Source organism: Mustela erminea, chromosome 6, assembly GCF_009829155.1.
Source record: "Mustela erminea isolate mMusErm1 chromosome 6, mMusErm1.Pri, whole genome shotgun sequence".
NCBI classification, from domain to species: domain Eukaryota; kingdom Metazoa; phylum Chordata; class Mammalia; order Carnivora; family Mustelidae; genus Mustela; species Mustela erminea.
Window position 1 is genome coordinate 73,006,699 of NC_045619.1, and position 22,327 is coordinate 73,029,025.

General features: G+C 40.8%; 1 protein-coding gene across 1 annotated transcript in view; it reads left to right on the forward strand.

The window, feature by feature from the left end:
• The first annotated feature begins 3,213 nt into the window (after positions 1-3,213).
• Positions 3,214-22,327, forward strand: part of LOC116593527 — a 44,551-nt gene continuing 25,437 nt past the window's right edge. Inside the window, exon 1 of the mRNA XM_032347828.1 lies at positions 3,214-3,220. Coding sequence (XP_032203719.1) covers positions 3,214-3,220 — 7 coding nt within the window. The remainder of the gene's footprint in view (positions 3,221-22,327) is intronic.

The window sequence follows — 22,327 nt, forward strand, 5'->3', positions numbered from 1 at the left end:
TCCCCAAATTCATTCTTGTGGTTGAAGTTACATAGCACTGTGGTCTGAAACTATGTATAGTATGATTTCAATCTTTTTGTACTGTTGAGGCCTCTTTTGTGACCCAGTATATGATCTGTTCTGGAGAATGTCCCATGTGTACTTGAAAAGAAGGTGTATTCTGCTGCTTTAGGATAAAGTGTTACAAATATACCTGGTAGGTCCCTCTGGTGTAGTGTGTCATTCAAAGCCCTTGTTTCCTTGTTGATCTTCTGCTGAGATGATCTGTCCATTTCTGTGAGTGGAGTGTTAAAATCCCCTACTATTACTGTATTATTACTGTATTTTTATCAATAATAATTATTATTAAGTTTGTTATTAATTGGTTTATATATTTGGCTGCTCCCAAGTTAGGGGTATAAACGTATATATAGTTGTTAAATCTTCTTCTTGGATAGACTCCTTTATTATAATATAGTGTCTGTCTTCATCTCTTATTACAGTTTTTGTTGATAATCTGGTTTGATACAAGGATGGCTACTCCAGCTTTCTTTTAATGTCCATTAGCATGATAAATTGTTCTCCACCCTCTACTTTTAATCTGGAGATGTTTGGGGGTCTAAAATGAGTCTCTTGTAAGCAGCATATAGATAGGTCTTGTTTTTTATCCAAACATACCCTGTGTCTTTTGATTGGAGCATTTAGTCTATTTACTTTCAGAGTAAATATTGAAGGATGAATTTAGTTGTGGAGAGCCATGCAGCAGGAGCTAGGAGTCACGTAGACGGATATGCCTGAGGAGGAAGGGCTGTGAATGTTTAACCCAAAGAATATGGGTGCGCTCATGGGTGACGTACAATCAATGCCAGGAGTCATGAGAGAGGTACATGATTAACCAGGAGTCATGGGAAAGGCACAAGATCTGTAGAACAATAGAGTCACGTAGGCGCCCACGAGCATCTCACATGCTCACGGATAAGGTCATAGGTAGTATGTCTGATTGATGCTTAGGTGTATTGTGTGATGTGGTGATTGGGCATCTCTAACTATTGTTAACTATAATAAGGGGCTAAAATTGTGGTGCGGGGTTCCCGACTCAAGATTGTCAATAAAGAAGTTTGCCACTCAACCTCGTCTGCGGGTCGTTCTTGCGGGTCGAGAGCGACATCTGGTGCCGAAACCCGGGAACCGCGACTCTGGACGTGGACCGAGGATTGGGGTAAGAGCAACGATAAGGAAAGTGCATGCCTATTTCCTGTCTTTAGTCGGGGGAAAATTCTCTGGGGACGATCCTAAAGGACTAAAGTTTTAAGTTCCTCAGAGGGGAGAAAGTTTCCGGAATGGGAAACGAATTAGCCAGATATAGAATGGAAGGTCCATTGAGAGATATTTTGAAAGCCAATGGCACTCCTTTAAAGTCTAAGACTACTCGTGCCTTCTTAAAAGAGGCCGGCGAGATTGCCCCCTGGTTTATAGAAGAAGGACTCTTGAATGTGCCTCAATGGGAACATCTGGGGGAGGATTTAAGACAAAGCTCCACTGTCACTGCCGGAACCTTTGCCGTGTGGTCCCTTGTGAAGGTATGTTTACAGTCATCCCGGGAACGGCTAAAACAGGTAGTGCAGCAAGGAGGGGAGATTTTAGAACAGTTAAAGGAGGAATCGCACAAGGGATCCTCCCGGGGTTCCGATGTTGACAGTGAGAGTTCCGAAGGGTTTTCAGATGAGGAGACACTAGGCTTAGAAAAGGGGAAGGAGAAAAAGAACCAAAAGGTTTCAAGCTTACCTACAGGGGCGAAACCTTCAGCTGTACCGCAATCAGCAGCGAAGGTAGACCATGCACCGCTTCCTCATTCTAGCCCCACGGCGCCACCCCATGAGTGGCCCCCGCCTTATAAGCCCAGCTGCACCAAGACGTGCTATTGTTCGGGCTGCGCCGCGGAAAATTGGAGAGAGGTCCTTAGCCCGGGAAAAGGCTTTTTTCCAGTGTTAGAAGATCAGAATCAGCAGAGGTACCACCAGCCACTAGATTTTAAGTTTGTAAAGCAGCTGAAGGAGGCAGTTAGCGGCTATGGGCCCCAGGCAGCCTTTATGGTCTCCCTTGTGGAGTCGCTGGGAGCACTCTACCTCGCTCCCGAGGATTGGGCCAACTTGGCCAGGGCGGTATTAAGTGGAGGACAATATCTAGAATGGAAAATCCAAAATCAGGACAATTGTCTGGACACAGCACGGAGAAATGCAGCCGCAGGTAACCCGCAATGGAATTTGGAAATGCTGACAGGCACGGGGCCATATCTCGGGGCCCAAGTGCAGAGTACATACCCCCCTGCGGTGTATTAACAGATAGCCACGGCGGCCCTCAGGGCTTAAAAGACTCTGAAAGGGGCAAGAGACTTGCAAGGCCAATTATCCAAACCCAACCCGGTGCTTGGGTGGCACCGAGGTTCCCTTTGTGTTTTCCCACAGGATGCGCCTGCTCCACTCTGGGTGCCGGAACGCCTCACCAGGCTGGTGGCCGTGGAACCTGTGGAGGGTGCTGGTGATGGTGATGATAGCGACGATGACTGTCCTGCAGCCTGTTCCCATGAAGGCGGAGCCAGTTCAACTGTGGTTGAGACAAGAGACTGCCCAGCTTCAAGCCCTTCTTCAAATGGCTCAGCATAGAGTGCAATCTTCTCACCCTAACTCATGTTTGTTACTGACGCTTATTTTAATGCAACACGTGTTGGCAATCCAGGGCTCTTTATATTGGGCAAACTGTTGCTCAGCTTGCTAAAAACTTTGTAAGCTCTTTGTTTTCTCACTTTCCTTCCCTGACGCATGTATGGTATGTTGTGGGATCTATTATAGGTGTGCTAGTAGTCGTTATTTTTTTCATGTGCCTTTTGCCCTGTGCGGCTAAGATACTACTTGCAGAAGTTTATAAGGTGAGAGCCATCGTACGTAACCAGCAGATGGCCAATCGCGGCAAGCTCAAGGAACGGTCTTAGTCGCCACCAAGTTACTCCTTGACTCCAATATTGGCTGAACAGATTATGCAGGCTTCCTCCTCAAGCCAGACAGACATTAGAGCCTTGACGGTTCTGACTCAGACGCTCATTATGATGGCTCTGGAGGCCAGTACCTCCCCCCAAGTATGGTTTAGTATGCTGGATCGGTAGCCAAAGACGGGTAAGACTGATCCCTCACCATAGCAACCTAAGACAGGGGCTCCTCGATCTGGGGGGAGTACCTGATGACGGGTAAGCATGTGTGCTGAGGATTGGCAACCTAAGACAGGCACGATCCCTGCCATATAAATAATAAAAAAGGGGGAGCTGTGGAGAGCCATGCAGCAGGAGCTAGGAGTCACGTAGACGGATATGCCTGAGGAGGAAGGGCTGTGAATGTTTAACCCAAAGAATATGGGTGCGCTCATGGGTGACGTACAATCAATGCCAGGAGTCATGAGAGAGGTACATGATTAACCAGGAGTCATGGGAAAGGCACAAGATCTGTAGAACAATAGAGTCACGTAGGCGCCCACGAGCATCTCACATGCTCACGGATAAGGTCATAGGTAGTATGTCTGATTGATGCTTAGGTGTATTGTGTGATGTGGTGATTGGGCATCTCTAACTATTGTTAACTATAATAAGGGGCTAAAATTGTGGTGCGGGGTTCCCGACTCAAGATTGTCAATAAAGAAGTTTGCCACTCAACCTCGTCTGCGGGTCGTTCTTGCGGGTCGAGAGCGACATTTAGTGTTATAGTATGATCTGTAAAGTGACTGTTCCTGTAGATTGTCTCTTTCTTTCTAGTCTTTGTTAATTTTGGTCTCTCCTGCTCAATACATCCCCTTTAATATTCCTTGCAGAACTAGTTTAGAGTTCATGAATTCCTGTAGTTTTTGTTTCTTTAACTCTCTTTCTATTCTGAATGACAGCCTTGCTGGATGAAGTATTCTTGGCTGCATGTTTTTCCCATTTAGCACATTGAGTATTTCTTTCCACTCCTTTCTGGCCTGCCAAGTTTCAGTGGACAGGTCTGGTGCTAGCGTCATGTGTCTACCCTTGTAGATTAAGGACCTTTGTCTGTATTTGCTTTTAGAATCCTCTCTCTTTATATTTTGCATGTTTCTCCATGATATGTCATGGTATTGACCTATTTTTGTTGATTTCGACGGGAGTGCTCTGTGCCTCTTGGACTTGAATGTTTGTTTCCTTCCCCAGATTAGGGAAATTTTAAGCTATAATTTGTTCAAATAAACCATCTTTGCCTTTTTCCTGCTCTTCTTCTTCTGGGACTCCTGATACGGAGATTATTTGATTATTTTGCTTTATGGAATCACTGAGTTCCCTAAGTCTACCGTTGTGATCTAATAGTTTTCTTTCCCTCTTCTTTTCAGTTTCATTATTTTCCATAATTTTACCTATTCTCTCCTCTGCTTCTTCAGTCTTTGTGATTATATCCAGTTGGTTTTGCATCCCAGTTACAGCAGGTTTTTGTGGTTGGGGTTTTTTTTTTTTTTTTTTCCCCACCCTGACTAGTTTTTAGGTCCTTTATCTCTGCAAGGGTTTTTTTGGTGTCTTCTATACTTTCTTCAAGTCCAGCTCGTGGTCTTTTTTTTTTTTTAAGATTTTATTTATTTATTTATTTGACAGAGAGAGATCATAAGTAGGCAGAGAGACAGGCAGAGAGAGAGGAGGAAGCACGCTCCCCATTGAGCAGAGAGCCCGATGCGGGGCTCGATCCCAGGACCCTGAGATCATGACCTGAGCCGAAGGCAGAGGCTTAACCCCCTGAGCCACCCAGGCACCCCCCAGCTCGTGGTCTTATGATTACTAAATTATTGTTCTAAATTCTTGTTCAGATATATTGCTTATATTTGTTTCAAGCTTGTGCATGGCTGTGATTTCTTCCTGACCTTTCTATTCAGGAGAATTCCTCCATCTTGTCATTTTGGTTCAGTTCCTGTCTTTTGCTTGTTATGTTTCCTGCACCTGAGGGTAATGCTGTATTAAAATAGGGGTCATACACGGGCGCCTGGGTGGCTCAGTGGGTTAAGCCACTGCCTTCGGCTCAGGTCATGATCTCAGGGTCCTGGGATCGAGTCCCGCATCGGGCTCTCTGCTCAGCAGAGAGCCTGCTTCCTCCTCTCTCTCTCTCTGCCTGCCTCTCTGCCTACTTGTGATCTCTCTGTCAAATAAATAAATAAAATCTTTAAAAAAAAAAAAAAATAGGGGTCATACACTGTTCAGAGCCTGGCACTTTAGGAAGTGTTTCTGGTGTATGCTGTGTGCACTCTGTTATTGTGTTTTGGCTTCTCTTTCCCACACTGGTCAGGCCTCAGCAGAGTTCCTCCTTGCTTGCAGTGGGGAGTATTTGGACCTTTAACTTTGTGTGCCTTGATTTATTTATTAAAATCATCCCGGTTGGGGGGGCGCCTAGGTGGCTCAGTGGGTTAAGCCTCTGCCTTTGGTTCAGGTTGTGATCTCGGGGTCCTGGGATTGAGCACACACCAGGCTCTCTGCTCAGTGGGGAGCCTGCTTCCCCATCTCTCTCTGCCTGCCTCTCTGCCTGCTTGTGATCTCTCTCTCTCTCTCTGTCAAATAAATAAATAAATACTCTTTTTAAAAAAAATAAAAATAATCCTGGGGGAGAAGAAAGAAAAGGAAAAACTAATACTGATCAAAAAAAAAAGAGAGAGAGAGAGAGAGAGAAGGAAAAGGAACCAAAAAACCAAATAGACTAATCAAAAAACTATAAGCCTGATTCCAAAGAAAAAGAAAAGAAAAATAGAAGAAAAAAAGAATCTTAATCCAAAAAAAATAGACAAGGAAATGAAAAAAAAAACTAACAAAACAAAAACTATAAGCCAGATTCCAAGGGGAAAAAAGAAAAAGAAAAATACAGCCTGGTCGTATTTCCACCAGAACTGAAGGTAACACTTTGAAGCACTCTTTAGTCAGTAGACTTGGTGCATGCTGGGTGCTGCCAGTGCTGGTCTCCTGGGGGATAGGCCCACTGTGCTGGGTCAAAGTCAGCCCTGCCCTAGTAAACATGCACCTGCCAGGCACAGGGGGATGATGTTTGGTATAAGTGACTCTCACCTTCACTGGGGGATGCTCTTTTGTTCTCTGAAGTCTGATCATGTTGGTGGTGAGGGTAAAATGGTGCCCCCCCACTCCGTAACAACCCCAGCTGTTTAGGAAGCCCTCACAGAAAATTGAGGGCCCTCAGTGCTCCTGGCGCTGCAGCTCTCCTGCATTTTATCTTTAGCACACAGTTGGGGTTCAAAACGTCTTAAAGGACCTGGCACCACACAGATCTACTCTTTCCTCTGGAATAGAGCCTTCCCATCATGCTGTGTCTGGTGTCCTTTGTCCCAGAAAAACTGTCCACACCTGTGCAGTGCATGGAATCTATGTTGTAGCACTGTAAAAAGCAGTGACCAGGTTATCCATTGTATGCATATACCTCTGTCCCCTGCCAGTTGAAGACTTTTGCTGATGCCTGCAGAGTTTTGCCCTTGAAGAGGCAATATGCCTTCTTCCAAATGTAGTCCAGGAAGGGCGACATTCTTTCCCAGTCCAGTCCAGGACATCCCAACATCACTTTGTGCATTCTCTGGCCTGTGCCCTCCTTCTCCCCCAGAGTGCATGCCACAGACTCCATTCAGGCAAAAGTTGTGCATTTCCAAAACCTCAGAGTTTGAGCACCACACACTTTTTGCAAAACACTTGTGACCCTCAATTCCTATTCCACCAGTCCATGGTCCAGGGAGGTTTTCTTCTTGTGTGAACCCAACACTGTACTCTCTCAATCCCTCTTTCTTCCTCTTCCCACAGAAAGGGCTCCCTCCCCTCTATGGCATGACAGTTTTTCTCTTGCCCAATTCACTTCCACGTACCTTACTCCTGTCATGCTGTCTCCCTCCAACTGTGGAAATTCTTCTTACAATCCCCCAGTGAATTTCCTGGTGTTCCAAGTACTCTGAAGTCAATATAGCCATGTTTTAGGGGTGAGAAAGCCCAGATGATTAAGTTTTTTATATATTTTATATTTATATATTTTAGATATTAATCCTTTATCAGACATATCATTTGCAAGTATTATCTCCCATTCAATAGGTTGCCTTTTAGTTTTGTTGATGGTTTGCTTTGCTGTGCAAAAGTATTATATTTTGGTGTAGTTTCAGTCATTTATTTTTGCTTTTGTTTAAGTTGCCTGAAGAAACATATTGAGAAAAGTATTGCTAAGGCTGATGTCAAAGAAATTATTGCCTGTGTTTTCTTCTAGAAGTTTTATGGTTTCAGATCTCTGTTCCGATCTTTAATCCATTTTGAGTTTATTTTTGTGTATGGTACAAGAAAGTGGTCCTGTTTTGTTCTTCTGTAAGCAGCTGTCCAGTCTCCCTAGCAGCATTTATTGAAGGGACCATCTTTTCCCTGAGAATAACTCCTTTTTTTTTTTTTTCTTTAAGTAGGCTCCATGCCCACCATGGAACCCTATGTGAGGCTTGAAGTCATGATCCTGAGATTAAGACCTGAGCTGAGACCAAGAGTTGGATGCCTAACCAACTGAGCTCCCCAGTTACCCCCCAAAGAATAACTCTTATATATAGCCTTTGGGTTAGTATACTCCAACATCCTATAGACCATTCTTTTATGAAAAAATTCTTGGATATGATTAAATGTAAAGCAGAGAGAGAGCACTGGTTCATTCACCTGTGTAGATGTTGGCTAGTTAAAAAGAGCATCGGCTACTCCTACTTTGGAATAGAAGCACTTCGTGTAGCAGCATTGTCCCATAGTTCTGTATCTTTGTGATCTAACCATATAGCTGCTAGCTACCTATGTCTATTAAGAAACTGACTTTTTAATTTTATTTAATTTTAATTAATTTAAAGTTAAATAGCTACATGTGGCTATTTGACCACATGTCCCTTCTTGGATAGTACAGTATTAACAAGTGTATTTGTCTGTCACTAGGATCCCCATAGGTTTGTGCGAGTTATCAGTAGGACCCTGGTAGTGCCTGTCTAAGGCCTTATCTGAGATCCCTTGCGGGCTGACTCAGCACCTGGCTGTTCTCTGGCCTCCTGACCATAATTCTTTCAACCTCTATGACGTGAACATATAACAATGAATATACCTGCTCGTAGCTTAGACACCTGCCTTTGAGCATTTTCCTGTCTTTTATGGAGTGAAATTTGTCATCTTGGTATCCTGTAGAACACGGGTCCAATTCTTTGATGATATTATGCTGATTGGACCTGACAGAAAGAATAAGCATTCCAGGAGATTTAATAAAACATGCACTGCAAAGAAAGAGGCACAGTGTTTGGAGAACCTCTGCGGGGTTTGTGGGCAGCATACACCATATATGGATATGCTGCCCCAAGTAATTTATAAAGTAATTCACATAACTCCAGCTATATAGTGGCCTCAAGCAAGAGAAGGCTTTACAGCACACACAGGCTGTGGTGCAAGCTGCCTTGCCCCTCAGGCCAGAAGGCCCCAGGGGGCCCAATGGTACAGGGAATTTCTATGCTGTATGAAGCCTCTCAAAAAACTGTTTTTTTTTTAAGGAGAATCCTAGCATCATGCCCTGTTTTCCTGACAGGAATTCTCCATTTGAAAAAAATCTGCAATCACTACTGGGCCTTATTCTTAGGACACAATTTAACTATGCAGCTGAACTGTCCATCATGATGGGGTACTCTCTGATTCACAAAACTATATAATTGGGGGTGGGGAGTGCCCTGCGTAGCTCAGTTGGTTAAGCATCTGCCCTCAGCTCAGGTAGTGATCCCATAGTCCTGGGATAGAGCCCCACATCAGGTTCCTCACTCAGTGGGAAGTCTACTAGAGATTCTCTCTCTGCCCCCCACCCCTGTGCATGTGTGCACACACACTCTCTTTCAAATAAATATATCTTTAAAAACTATATACACATATATGTGTGTGTGTGTGTGTGTGTGTATAATTGGATTGGTGCAGCAGCATTTCATTGTTAAGTGAAAACATATTCATTTTAATCCAAGCAGATCTTAAGGCATAATTAAAACATAGTCAAGTTGCCCCAGTGTTCTGTCATACCTGCGGCTTTCTACTTCTCTGCTTTCCTCTGTGCACACACATATGGCTGCATGAGGAGTGAACGAAAGGAAAGTAAGGTCCTGGTTTATGAACTGGTTTGTGAGGTATGCTGAGTCCACCCAGAACTATTTGATAGCCTACTTAGAGATGATACTAAAAGATAGTGATAAAGCCAATTTCACTATGGCCACCAGGAACAGAGATTAATTCCTTTAGGTAGCTCTTGAGTTACTTATACTGAGACAGCCCACAGCCTTTATAAGAGCCAATTCTTGGATGTGATTAAATCTGGAGTTGAGACAAAGCACTAGTTCACTCACCTTTATAGCATCTATAAACTGACTAAATATGCATTAAATAATTATCAGAACACATGTACACAATGCCCTATCTGGTTTGATAAACCTATTAAGCAAGAACCAAAGTGACTAAGGAGCCTGTGCATCTAGTTATCAACTTTGGACTTAGGTGTATGGATACTCTGATGTATGAGTCAATATTGATTCATGGACAGTGGTGCTCGCTTCGGCAGCACATATACTAAAATTGATTCATGGACAGTGGCTAGTGGATTGACCTGCTGGTCAGAAACTTACAACAAGATTGACACATTGTTGTTAAGGAAGTCTGGGAGAAAAATCATGTGGAAGACCTCTCAGAATGTGCATAATGTGACAAATCTGCAGCCCGTATCATCCGAGGGCCTCCACTGTAGAGTAGGCTCTCATTATCAGATGGGCAGTATATCCAGTCCTGTGGGTCAGTCAACCTCTTTCACCAGCCACCCTGCTGTTTGGTTAATTGGCCCATTTATAAAGTGAGATGGCAGCAGGGATGGAGGCTCTCTGCATGGATTTCTCCTCACTTCTGCCCTTGCTAGGTACCCATTGCTGTGAGTCAAAGCCATGCTGAGTCCCTGACAGAGCACACCATTCTCCAAGGAACTGATGAGCTACTTGGAGGTAAATCAATACATTGGACACTTTCCATCATGGAGAGAGGAAGGACTTGTTCTCTTGGGCATAGAAACATATTTCAGATATGGCTTTACCTTTCCTACCCCAAATGCTTCTACCAGCACTAAACAGAAGGCCTCATTCATTCATGTTCCATACAAATCACCTCAGACCAAGGAACATATTTACAGTGGACGATGAAATGCAGTGGAATTACACTCACAGAATTTACCCACATTACCATAAGCCCCAACAACATCTGGCTTAACAGATAGAAGGGCCTGCTAAAAACTCAATTACTATATGAGCTAAAAGAAAATTACCTTACAGGATTAGGGTGCTGTTGTACGGGATGAATAACTAACTTAAATCAGCAGACAGTATATGGTGACATCTCCCTCATTGCCAAATACGTGAGCCCACAAACCAAGGAGTGGAGGTCCAGAGTGGTTCCATTCAGTTTTTTCCTTGTTTTTAAAAAGTTGAGCTATACATCATATATACATCTAAAGTGTACAATGCAGTGAATTTTTAAAGTATATTCATAAAGTGGTATAACCATCACCACTCTTCTGATTCCAGAACATTGTCATTATCTCAAAAAAAAAAAAAAAAAAAAAAAAAGCTGGTAGTCTTACTGGTGTACCTCAGTTTCCTCTCACTCATGCACTTTCTGCCTCTGTGGATTTATCTGTTCTGGATATTTCCTATGAATGAAATGATATAATATGTGGCCTTTATATTTGGCTCCTTTCACTTAGTAAGATGTTTTCATAGTTCATTCATGTTGTAGAATGTATTAATACTTCATTCCTTTTTATGGCTGGATAATATTCATTTCATCATATGGTCTTTTACTTTTATTTTATTATCATAATTATTATTTTTAAGTAATCTTTATATCCAAGATGGGGCTTTAACTCACAACCCTGATATCAAGAGTTTCATTTTCTGCCAAGTGAGCCAGCCAAGCACCCCATGTCCTTTTACCTTTATTTATTTTTAACTTTAATTTTTTCAAATTTTTATTTAAATTCTAGCTAATTAACACATAGTGTAATATTATTTTCAGGAGTAGAATTTAGTGATGAATCACTTACACATAATACCTAGTACTCATTATAACAAGTGCCTTCCTTAATAACCATCACTCACTTAGCCCATCCCCCACCTACCTCTCCTCAGCAACCCTCAGTTTGTTCTCTGTTGTATAGAGTCTCCTATGGTTTGTTTCCTTCTCTCTCTTTTTCCCCCCCTTCCCATACATTTATGGATTTTCTTAAAGTCCACATATGAGTGAAATCATATGGTATTTGTCCTTCTCTGACTTATTTTGCTCAGCATAATACCCTCTAGCTCCATCTACATCATTGCAAATGGAAATATTTCATTCCTTTTGATGACTGATTAATATTACTATATATATATATATATATATATATATATATATATATATATATATACCCCCACACCTTTATCCATTCATTTGTCAGTGGACATTTGGGCTCTTTCCATAGTTTGGCTCTTGTTGACAGGCCTTTTATTTTTAAACATAATAATCCAATTAAGGAAGATTTTCTTCCCAATCTATAATCACTGGACTCAGTGAGTTTGGAGGTTCCAATGTCCAGTGAAAGAATGGTCCACTAGTGAACACTGACATAGTTCTGCTATACTGGTAGCTGTAAGGTTTTGCAGGCAAGGTAAACACAACACCAGGCAAGGTAGGTGCAAGGCAAGATTTATTAAAGGCAGTCTCCGGCAAAGTTTCAGGGCTCAGGAGAAGGGAAGCCAGGAAAGTCGCAAAGGGAGGAGGTGGGCACCCCCGGTTAGGTTCCTTGACTCTGGAAAGGGGAGTGGGGGAAGTTGCACTGGGAGGGAGTTGGCGGGGCTCTTTTATCAGGCCAAGGTAGGGCATGGGCTCACATCCATACTTGGTGATCAGAAGGTGTGGGGTGAGGGCAGTCTGTGATGGGCAGTTCCCAATTTGGAAGCTCCTGGGTGGAGAGTTTCAGTCTCCTGAGGGTGACATGGAGGCCCCAATGAGTGTGGCGGGAAAGTCTGCCATCTTGGAGAGGGTTGGTGGGAAGATCCGCCATTTTGGAGCCCCAGTTTCCCAGCCGGCCCATCAGTAGCTGGTACTTCCTCCTACCATTTTGGGTTCCTCATGCCACTTAAATACCATGCAGTGAAAAAGGGGTCACTGGCTGGGTGACTGATCTCGGTTATTAAGGGGAAATTGGATTGTTGCTGACTAATGAAGGAAGGAAGTCAATCCAAGTCTGCAACCCATGGAAATGGGGAAGAGGGAGCAGATTTAAGAAATGCAGAGGAAGTTATGTTGTCAAGACTTTGTGATTGATGAGGTGGAGTGATGGAGGACCAGGAAGGACTGCTGACTTAGTGGCTCTAAATTTCTGTATCTTTTTTTAAATTTTTCTATTAGTTACTAGGAGAAAAGTGACAAAATAACCAACAATAATTACAAACACTCAAATTCTCCCAGTTTTGTCACTTTTGTTTTCATATAAGAGACTCTGTTATTAGGACATATATGTTTGTATTGTTATATCTTCTTAATGAATTGGTTCTCTTTTTGTTGTGAAATACCTCTATCTCCACTAATATTCCTCATCCTTAAGTCTACTTATCTGATATACACAGCCACTCCAACTTTCTTATGACTAGCATTTGCCTGGTATAACTTCTTATACTTTTTTAACTTCTTTGAGTCTTCATTATTTAAAGAATTTCTAGCATATAAACAACATACAGCAGCATATAAATTTAATATTACTTTTGTTCTTCATATGTTCAGATGGTAACTTTCGCCATACTTGCTGCAACTATTTTTTTGAACTATATTTCATTGATCTCTTGTATTAGTTAATTTTTTAAAAAGTTTTATTTAAGTAATCTCTACATACCCTATGTGGGGTTCAAATTCATGACCCCAAGATCAAGAGTCTCATGCTCTTCCTACTGAGCCAATGAAGTACCCCTTAGTGGATTTTAAAAGGAGAATTCTTTAAAGGGAAAGTGGAAATTGAGATTACCTGCCTGATTCTTTCTACCAGTATAATCTTGCCCAGGAATATAAAACTGTGAAGAATATATAACTTCACTGTTTACCTTAGGATATGCTTGCCAGTCAGTATATCTGGGAAGATGATCTATAGGAACAACTCTCCTTTTAAGATAATAGCATGCTTACCTGGAAAAGAGCTTGCTTCTCTGACAACAGTTTGATTATCAAAAATTACTTTAAAATCCTCACTTTCCTGACATAGACTTTTCCCAGTTCCAACCAGGTCTCCACCTAGGACCTTCCTTACACCACTAGGAGTCTAGACCTTCAAAGCCTTAATCCATAACTCTTCCTTAATCCACACACCTCCTCTCCCTCTGACTCACAATTGAGTCGAGATGGCACTGACCTCTGCTGCAGTAAATTTGATAAAACCAACTTTAGTAATTTGTCTGGTGGGATGTTGACAAAATTTTGAAAACAAAATGGGCATTTTTGTACAATTTGTAGAAAAATAAAATTCTCTGTCAAATACTGAATTTATGATCTAATCCTACTTCATTTTTTTCTATTGCTCCTTATCTAAACTCTATAAAAATGGCAATACTTGTTTTGAGCCAACCAAAATAATAAAAATCTGTGAACATTGTTAAGATCGGATTTTATTAGTAGGCTGGCAATATAAAGGGAAAATATTTGTAACCAAAAAGAAGCTGCACAGAGGTAAAAACCTCTGCTTTTGTATCTACAGTATTTCTAGTTCCTTTAGCTGAATGTGATCATTTATGGGAAATAGACTATGGTTAGGTTTGTTACACTTTGACTCTCAGAGCACCATCTTTGGAGTACAAAGCTTGTCAGCCCTCTGCATAAGATCTTCACTGATCTGGCACTGCTCCGAAGGTAATTTCAACATCCATACAGATAAAAGATACTGGGTCCTCTGGCTCTTGCCTGCCTGTCAATTTTCAGGTCTCAACATTTCCATCTCTCTCACTGTTTCCCAACATCCAAGCTTCCCTCCTTTCTTTGAATGCCCCAGACTCCTCTGACACTGAAGACCTTCCCATTTATAGTTCTGTTTCCTGGAACATTCCCCTTCTCTTCACTATTTCTTTCTCCTCCTCTAAGCCTAATTCTTTAGTTTCCAGCTTAGATAACCCTTCCTGGGACTCATCCCCAGGCATTCCAGTCCAGATTAAGTCTTCCTTTCATGGTTTTCTTTGCATTCTGCCTTTTCCTTCCTGGCGCAAACCTCAATTGTAAATACATAATTATCTGCATACTTGTTCCACGTTCTCTCTAAGTTCTCTGAGGCACTTTTCTTGATTGCACAGCACACTGCTTTCTCTTAGGAGGCTCTCCATAGGTATTCGTGGAACACATGAATCAATTTTTAAAACTCACTTTTCTTCATAATTGTCCTCTCAATATAGGAATGTATGCCAAGTAAAATAACATTTTTCTTTTTTTACTAACTTTTAGACAAATTAGTTACAGTTACATCTTAGTTATGATGATACCTAGGTAGATATAGTTATATCTGTAGATATCTATAGAGATACAGATATCTATATAGTTCCTTTTCTGGACCTTTCATATAAAATCAAATTCCAGAAGCCCCTTTGAATGAGGAGATTCTTGGGTGGCTTCTTGCTTTCTTAGCTTATCACTTTGAACTTCTTCCCTAACCAATATCCTCTAGTCCCTGCAAGCATGATAAGAGAATCCTCATACTTCATCAGTTAGCAACTTCATGAAATAAGGGAGGCTTTTCAGTCTCAGCAAGCTGGTGCCAGGACTCCAAGAGGTAGGAAAAAACCAACCAAGATTTAAGTTTCTGCAACATCTGGAAATATAAGTTCTCTCCCTTCAATTCTTCAACTATTAAAAAAAAAAAAAAGTAATTTTTTTTTAATCCCCTAATTCTAAAGAGATTGAGTCTGTAGGAAAAGATTGGGAAAATTCAAAAGAAATTTAAAATGACCCCAAATTCCACCATCTATAGAGGATAATGATTAATTTGTAGGTTATTTCAAATAGCTTGTGTTTAGGGCCATTTTCAGATCCCTAAGGTGCTGTTCTAGGTTCAGGGAACATCTACATAAGTTTACTTCACTCCAGTCTCAGTGGGGTTTTTTTGTAGCTCTTTGAATGAATGAAATACTGTACCCCAGGACCTTTGTACTTAACTGTTCTTTCTGCCTGGAACAATATCTGCTCAGATAGCTATAGTGCCCTTCCCCCAACCCCCTTTATACAGGCATTCAAATGTCACTCTGATAGTTAAAATTTATGTGTCAGTTTCACTCGATCAGGAATGCCTGGATATCTGTTTAAACATTGGTTGTGGTCATGTCTGTGAGGGTGTTTCCAGGAGAGATTAGCATTCGAATTGGTAAAATGGTTTGCCCTCCTCATTGTCTAGTTATTATCTAATCTGTTGAGGGCCTTATTAGAACAAAACGTAGAAGAAAGATTGAATGAGCTTTCTGCCTAGCTTCATGAGCTGGGATATTGATGTGCCTTTGGTGCTCTTGGTTCTCAGGCTGGCAGAGTTGGACTGGACTTTACCATTGGCTGTTGGCTCTCAGGCTTTTGAACTACACCTCCCAAGTTTTGTGCATTTGCAGATTAAAGACGTCAGATCTTGGGATTTCTCAACCTCCATAATCACAAGAGCTGATATCTTATAATAAATCTCCCTCATTCTCTCTTTTCCTATCTCCCTATTTAGCTGGCTAGCTGTATTGCTTCTGTTTCTCTGGAGAACCCGTTAATACTGTCACTTTTCAGAGTCACCTTCCCAGGCCACACTATCCAAACTACACCCTCATCCTTGGGGCTGATTTATTTTTCCTTATAGTATCTATCACAATATTTTATTACATAATATATGTATTAGTTTATTATTTCTTTCCCTGCTAGAATTTAAATCTCTGAGAACTCAGTTAGTCACAACCTGACCATGGGCTATTTGGAAGGTCAGCATGAAATCACTGTTCTCTGATCCAAAATCCAGTGTATTCGACTCCTGCTAAAGTCTGGAATCACAGATTCATTGGTGGCAACTTTCTAATGTATAAATCAGATCAAAAGATTTGGGAAAAAAAGAGTTTAAATTTTTTTTCCTGAAGGTAAATAAGTGTAAAATGAAAACAAGCAGGAGTGAATGTTGGCACAAAATGTAAATCGACACACACAAAAATTTAAGATAAAACCGGAGCATCTAGAACAACGTTTTGCTTGGGATACACCTCCTTAGCAATATTCCCACCAGTTAAGAGAAGCCCATTCACTCTCCTAGAAGTAAGACCCTAAGGAGAATCCACTTCACTGGGAATGCTGGAGGGTGGAGGACCCACAGAGGATGGGCAGGAAGAAAGCAAGAAAGAGTAAATGACCTTAGCCTCAAAAACCATGAGTCTGGGCTGTTACAGGTTACAGTGTGAGTCTTGGCTTGTTCCTGTTTCCATAATCATGGCAATGGAGAGGAAAATGTAAACACTCGACCAAATGGTTGCCGCATTGTGGATGATTTCACACTTCTAGAAAATGAAAAATACATGACTTTTTACATTCCCTGTCTTTCCCTATTTCCTTCTTTAATTTTCTGCCAGATCAGTGGGAATCTTTTGCTAGAGAGCTGTGCTTACTTTATAGCTTGATTTTGTTTAACCTGGGGCCAAGGACAATTCCATCTATGTTTAAAGAGGCAGAAGATAGAAAAGAAATTGTGAGTCTTTGTCCTTGAGCCTGGCATGAAGTCTAGGCAGTAGAGCAAAATTCAGGGTTAAGGGCCTTCAGGAGGGTGGCATTAATAATTAGTTTATTCAAATTACTAAATGCTAAAGCCAACATTTTGAAATTTTAGTTAGATAACTACCTGTTCTCCCACAGAGAGAGACATTTCTTGTGAAATGTCTTAGAGCGGTGTTAAAGAAGAACCCCACTGGCACAAACCAAGACTCTTCTTAATTTAATTGCGTAAAGTTGAAGAAATTTGGAAGGTATTTCTTACAATGTGATTTCTTGCTTTTCCTGCCATATGTGTACCCCTATTGTGTGAACCATTCCATTGTACAGTAAGATTCTCATAGCAAGCTAGTATTATAATCCTAACTTGCAGATGAGGACTCTTGAGATAAAGAGGGTTTGTCCAAAAAACACATGGATGGCAAATGCCCAAAGCCAAACATAAACACGGGCATCAGGGTGAACACTGCCCTACACTGCTACTTTATGTCTTTCTGAGTTGTGAGTAAAAATGGGTGCCTCCTCCCTTGATTAACTTTTTACTCATTCTTCAGCAATCTTATACTGAAGCAGGAATCAAAAAAAAGAGGCAAAAAGGTTCTAACATCATAGGCTCCATCATTATGTCTCCTGGGGAAAACAGTTCCTTCTCATTTGAATATGGATTTTGATTGTCCCCCCCCCTTTGTGAGTCAGTTTGCTCTTGGTGTTAAAAATATTTTATTCATATAATTCTGCAGAAGAAAATAAAAAAATTTGTATTGTTCGAAATATTTCTGCAAAGTCCTATCAACTAATCTTAGAAACGAAACAAAAATCCTTTAATTTTATTATGGGTATTTAAAATATGTGTGGTGAGTCCTTCCCCCTCCTTTTTTAACCCAGTTTGGGCACCCAGTGTCCAGCACCCAGTGTCCCCCAATAGGGACTGCTATTGCTATTTGCCATGACTTTCTCAGTGGGACACTCCATTAGAGTCAGCCACCCTGAATACAGTCCAGTCCTTTTTCAGGTCAGTGGAATGCCCTGAATGAAATCACAACCATGAGTCAGAGCTCCATTTTTTGGTGGGATGCCCCTTTGGAAATTAGCAGCCAGTCTTTCCCACTATGGGACAAACTCCCTGTATTCCTTGGGACTTGCCCTTGGGCTGTTTTCTTAAAAACTGGAACAAATTTGACCCCCGGGGCCTGAGATGTCTCATCTTTTTATGTAATGTTTCCTGGCCTCAGTACAAACTCTCAGATCCAGAGGTATGGCCCCTTCATGGAACTTTTCTTATAATATTACCTTCTAGCTTGACCTCTGTTGTCCGAACTCTACCAAATGGTCAGAGTTCCCATATATGCAGGCCTTTATGGCATTGTCCCCCAATTCCCAACCTCCACAAAAACTGTATAATGTGTCTTTCTCAGTTTCATGGCCCATCTGACTCTGCAGCCATTCAAGATGACCTCTCTTTTATACCACCCCATCATCTTTCTCCTCCCCCTGAAGCCCCAGAGGCTCCCCTGGACTTAAACTGCCCACATTAGATTCCCCCACAGGTGCCCCAGATAAAAACTCTTGTAGCAACATGGACAGGACTGGAAGAGATTATGCTGAGTGAAATAGGTCAAGCAGAGAAAGTCAATTATCATATGGTTTCACTTATTTGTGGAGCATAACAAATAGCATGGAGGACATGGGGAGATGGAGAGGAGAAGGGAGTTGGGGGAAATTGGAAGGGGAGGTGAACCATGAGAGACTATGAATTCTGAAAAACAACCTGAGGGGTTGAAGGGGCAGGGGTTGGGAGGTTGGGGGAACCAGGTGGTCGGTGTTGGAGAGGGCATGGATTGCATGGAGCACTGGGTATGGTGCAAAAATAATGAATACTGTTATGCTGAAAAAATTAAAAATTTTTTTAAAAACTTGGGAATAGGGAACAAACTGATTAACTTTTAGTGGACATAGATGCAACAGTTGGTATTAAAGCTAACTTAAGTTTGTTGGTTTAACTAAATATGTCTTTAGAGTTACCAATATTAAATTCTACCAAGGTTTACTGAAGGTCAAATAAGCTCATGTAGGGGAGTCTGGGTGGCTCAGTGGGTTAAAGCCTCTGCCTTCAGCTCAGGTCATGATCTCAGTGTCCTGGGATCGAGCCCCGAATCAGGCTCTCTACTCAGTGGTGAGCCAGCTTCCTCCTCTCTCCCTCTGCTTGCTTCTCTGCCTACTTGTGATCTCTGTCTGTCAAATAAATAAATAACCCCCCCCCAAAAAAAGATGGTTAATTTTGTCTATCTCCCATGAAGTTCTCAGAAGTGATTGTTAAAATAGCTTTCAAAATCTTTGGTGACCTGAAAGTTTGAAGAAGGTTAAATGATAAATTGGGTTGCATTCATTGGATATCTTAAGTCTTTTCCAAATAAGATAAAATACCAAAACATTAATTACTAAACATAAGTTTTATCTGCTTTTGAGTTTGTATTTTAGAGGAACCAAAGATACTTGGGTCTGTTGGGAAACATATTTTGTGCCTTACTGAAAGATTGTACTCTGAAAAATGCATGTTCCTAAAAATTATAAAATGTATTTAAAAATTTGCCAGTCTGTAGAATCCTGTTGTAATACACAGGTCACAATTGGTTACTACATAGTTTTTCACTGGAAACTAAGGTTTCTATGAGTTAAAATTCTGCTAAATGTGATTAAGACTGATAGAAATAATAAGGAAAGCAGCTCTGTATGTAGGAAAGCAGGAGATATGTAAGAAATATGTCTCTTAAATATAAGGAATATATCTCTTAAGTATAAGGAATGAGAGTACATTTTTGTTGAGGGAAAAGAAGGTAATTTTGTCCTAAAATGAGACTAGTTATCTAGAGAAAAAAAGGCTTAGGACAAAATCTGAATGTTAAAGAAAGTTGTAGAAGTCTTGTGAAGGGAAATCTTTAGAAAATAATTTTATATGAGGTCAGGATGGAGTAAGATTAAAATTAATGGATTTTAAAAGTACATTGGTATAAGATTGAAACTCTGTTTTACTCTCTGTTAAAAAGACAAAGTTTTCTTGGATTGTTGGTCTGCTCTTGATAAGAAAATGTAAACGAATGGGTTTTTCTCTTTATCTGCCCAGAAAACCAAATCTTCTATGTTTTGTCTTTATCAAGTCTTTGATTACTTCAGAAAAGTAAAACTTCTTAATATTAAAGGAGCTAAGTTTTGGTAACAACTGTATAGCTTCCCACAGAACCCCTTATTGCCACTTTGGTTAAGTGTAAATAATCTTATTTAGGCATGTGCTTTAAGATTTCCTAAGGTTTTTAATAACTTCCCTGAGATCTGAATTGTAAATGAAGTCTTTTTTTGGGGGGGGGGGGCAGGGAGGAGACCGGTTGGGCTTGTTTATTTGTTATGTTATGATCTGGTATAAGGTTATCACTTGTTATTCTGGTGTGAGTCACAGAAAAAAAAACCAACAACAGATTTCCTTGTAATGAACTCTCATATTAGATCCTTAACCATGTTCATTTCTGAGGGGTTTTTTTTTTGTCATTTATAGTTATTCAAATGAGTTTGGTCTTCAAGGAGATGCATGAAAATGATTTATTTTTATTTTTATTTTTATTTTTTTTACAAATACAGGTATTTCGTGTCTTTAAGATCATAAAATTGAACTAGATAAGAATTTCTAGAACTAACAAACAAGCTGCATCCAAACTAGAGTTCGTAATGTGGGACTGAATGAATTGAGAAAGAGATTAAGAGTCACAGTTAAGAAAGAGTCACAGTTTTTGTGACTCTTGTTTGAAACATTCCTGGTTCTCTACTGTTTGCTCTTCCAGATTGAGAGTTTTCTCTTAAAATTTTTATGACTTACAGAAATGTAATAAAGTGGGGCACCTGGCTGGCTCAGTGGGTTAAAGCCTCTACCTTGGGCTCAGGTCATGATCCCAGGGTCCTGGGATCCAGCCCTGCATCGGGCTCTCTCCTCAGCAGGGAGCCTGCTTCCTCCTCTCTCTCTCTCTCTCTGCCTGCCTCTCCACCTACTTGTGATCTCTGTCTGTCAAATAAATAAATAAAATCTTTAAAAAAAAAGAAATGTGATAAAGTATTTCTTTGTGAACAAATTGAAACATTTAACCTTTCTCCCTACCTGAACCCTCTGAAATTCAGAAGCTATCATTGAGTATTCTTTCTTCCATGACAAGTGTAGTTATTTGGAAAAGTTCAGTGAGAATCTGTTCTCCTTAAAACAAGATACCATTGGAAACATTGGTTGTAGTAACAAGGCCTTGGCTGAAATGTCATATTTGAGGGAGACAGGCATAGATTCAGATATGACCAGACAGCTCTAAGGAATTAAGGTTGACTTTATGGAGCTTCTTGGAAATGTTGGCCAAATACCTTGCCTACAGAGTTCCCAGCAGCCTTACCAGCTGAGTAAAATAATGTCACTTCTGGGCAGTGCAGGAACCTTGGGATATCTTGTGAACTTCAAGAAGAGGAATTCACCCAAATCTCCAAATATTGCAGGCATATCTGATGGCAAATATTTGACTTGCTTCTGGCCTTGAGAGTCAGGAAGTTCAATCTAGAATTCCTTTTGAAAAGTTCCTGCAAAGCAAGTTTTAAAGAATCTATATATATGGTCAATCACTATTCTTGCTGAGCCTATGTAAATAATTAGGCTAAGTTTGTTCCTGCTCAGCAGGAAGTCTGCTTCTCCCTAGCCCATTCCCTGTGCTTCTGTTCCCTCTCTCGCTATGTCTGTCAACTAAACAAATAAAATCTTAAAAAAAAAAAAAAAAAAAAAAAGGAGCAGAGTGTTCTGGTGTATTTCAAACTGGTTTCTTTTCATATCTCTCTACCAGAAGCACAGAATGATTTTTCTCTGATATTTACTGTGGAAAACCTGTTAGAACTCCTGGAGGTCCATTGTGTGTCTGAATTCTCCTGGAGTTTTTAACTCTCATATTTGTCCACACTGAGCCTCCAGCAATTTGTCTATTACAGCTCAGATTTCTTTTTTTTTTTTTTTAAGATTTTATTTATTTATTTGACAGGCAGAGATCACAAGTAGGCAGCGAGGCAGGCAGGTGGAGAGAGGTGGACACAGGCTCCCCACTGAGCAGAGACCCTGATGCGGGGCTCCATCCCAGGACCCTGGGATCATGACCTGTACAGCTCATATTTCTTATCCTGGCAGTTTCCCATGGTGGTTTCCATTTGTGAATATCTGCTCTGGTAAGCCCACTCCTGATATTCACCAGTATTCACAAGATTCTCCAATCTTGGGAACAGTGGTTTGCTGTCCAGAAGAGTCGGATCCAAGAAGAGTTCTTGATTTTTCAGTCTGTTAAGCATTTTACTTGTAAGGACAGAATGGAGATTATTAGGCTTCTTAAATGTAGAACCAGAAACTGGAAATCTTCCTTATTTTTTAACTTAAAGGGTTATCAAGCATTTGATTAAATTTAATCAAGGAGGACAAAGGTCTTTTTATCAGTGATCATTGACATAAGGAGTTAAGGGGGATGG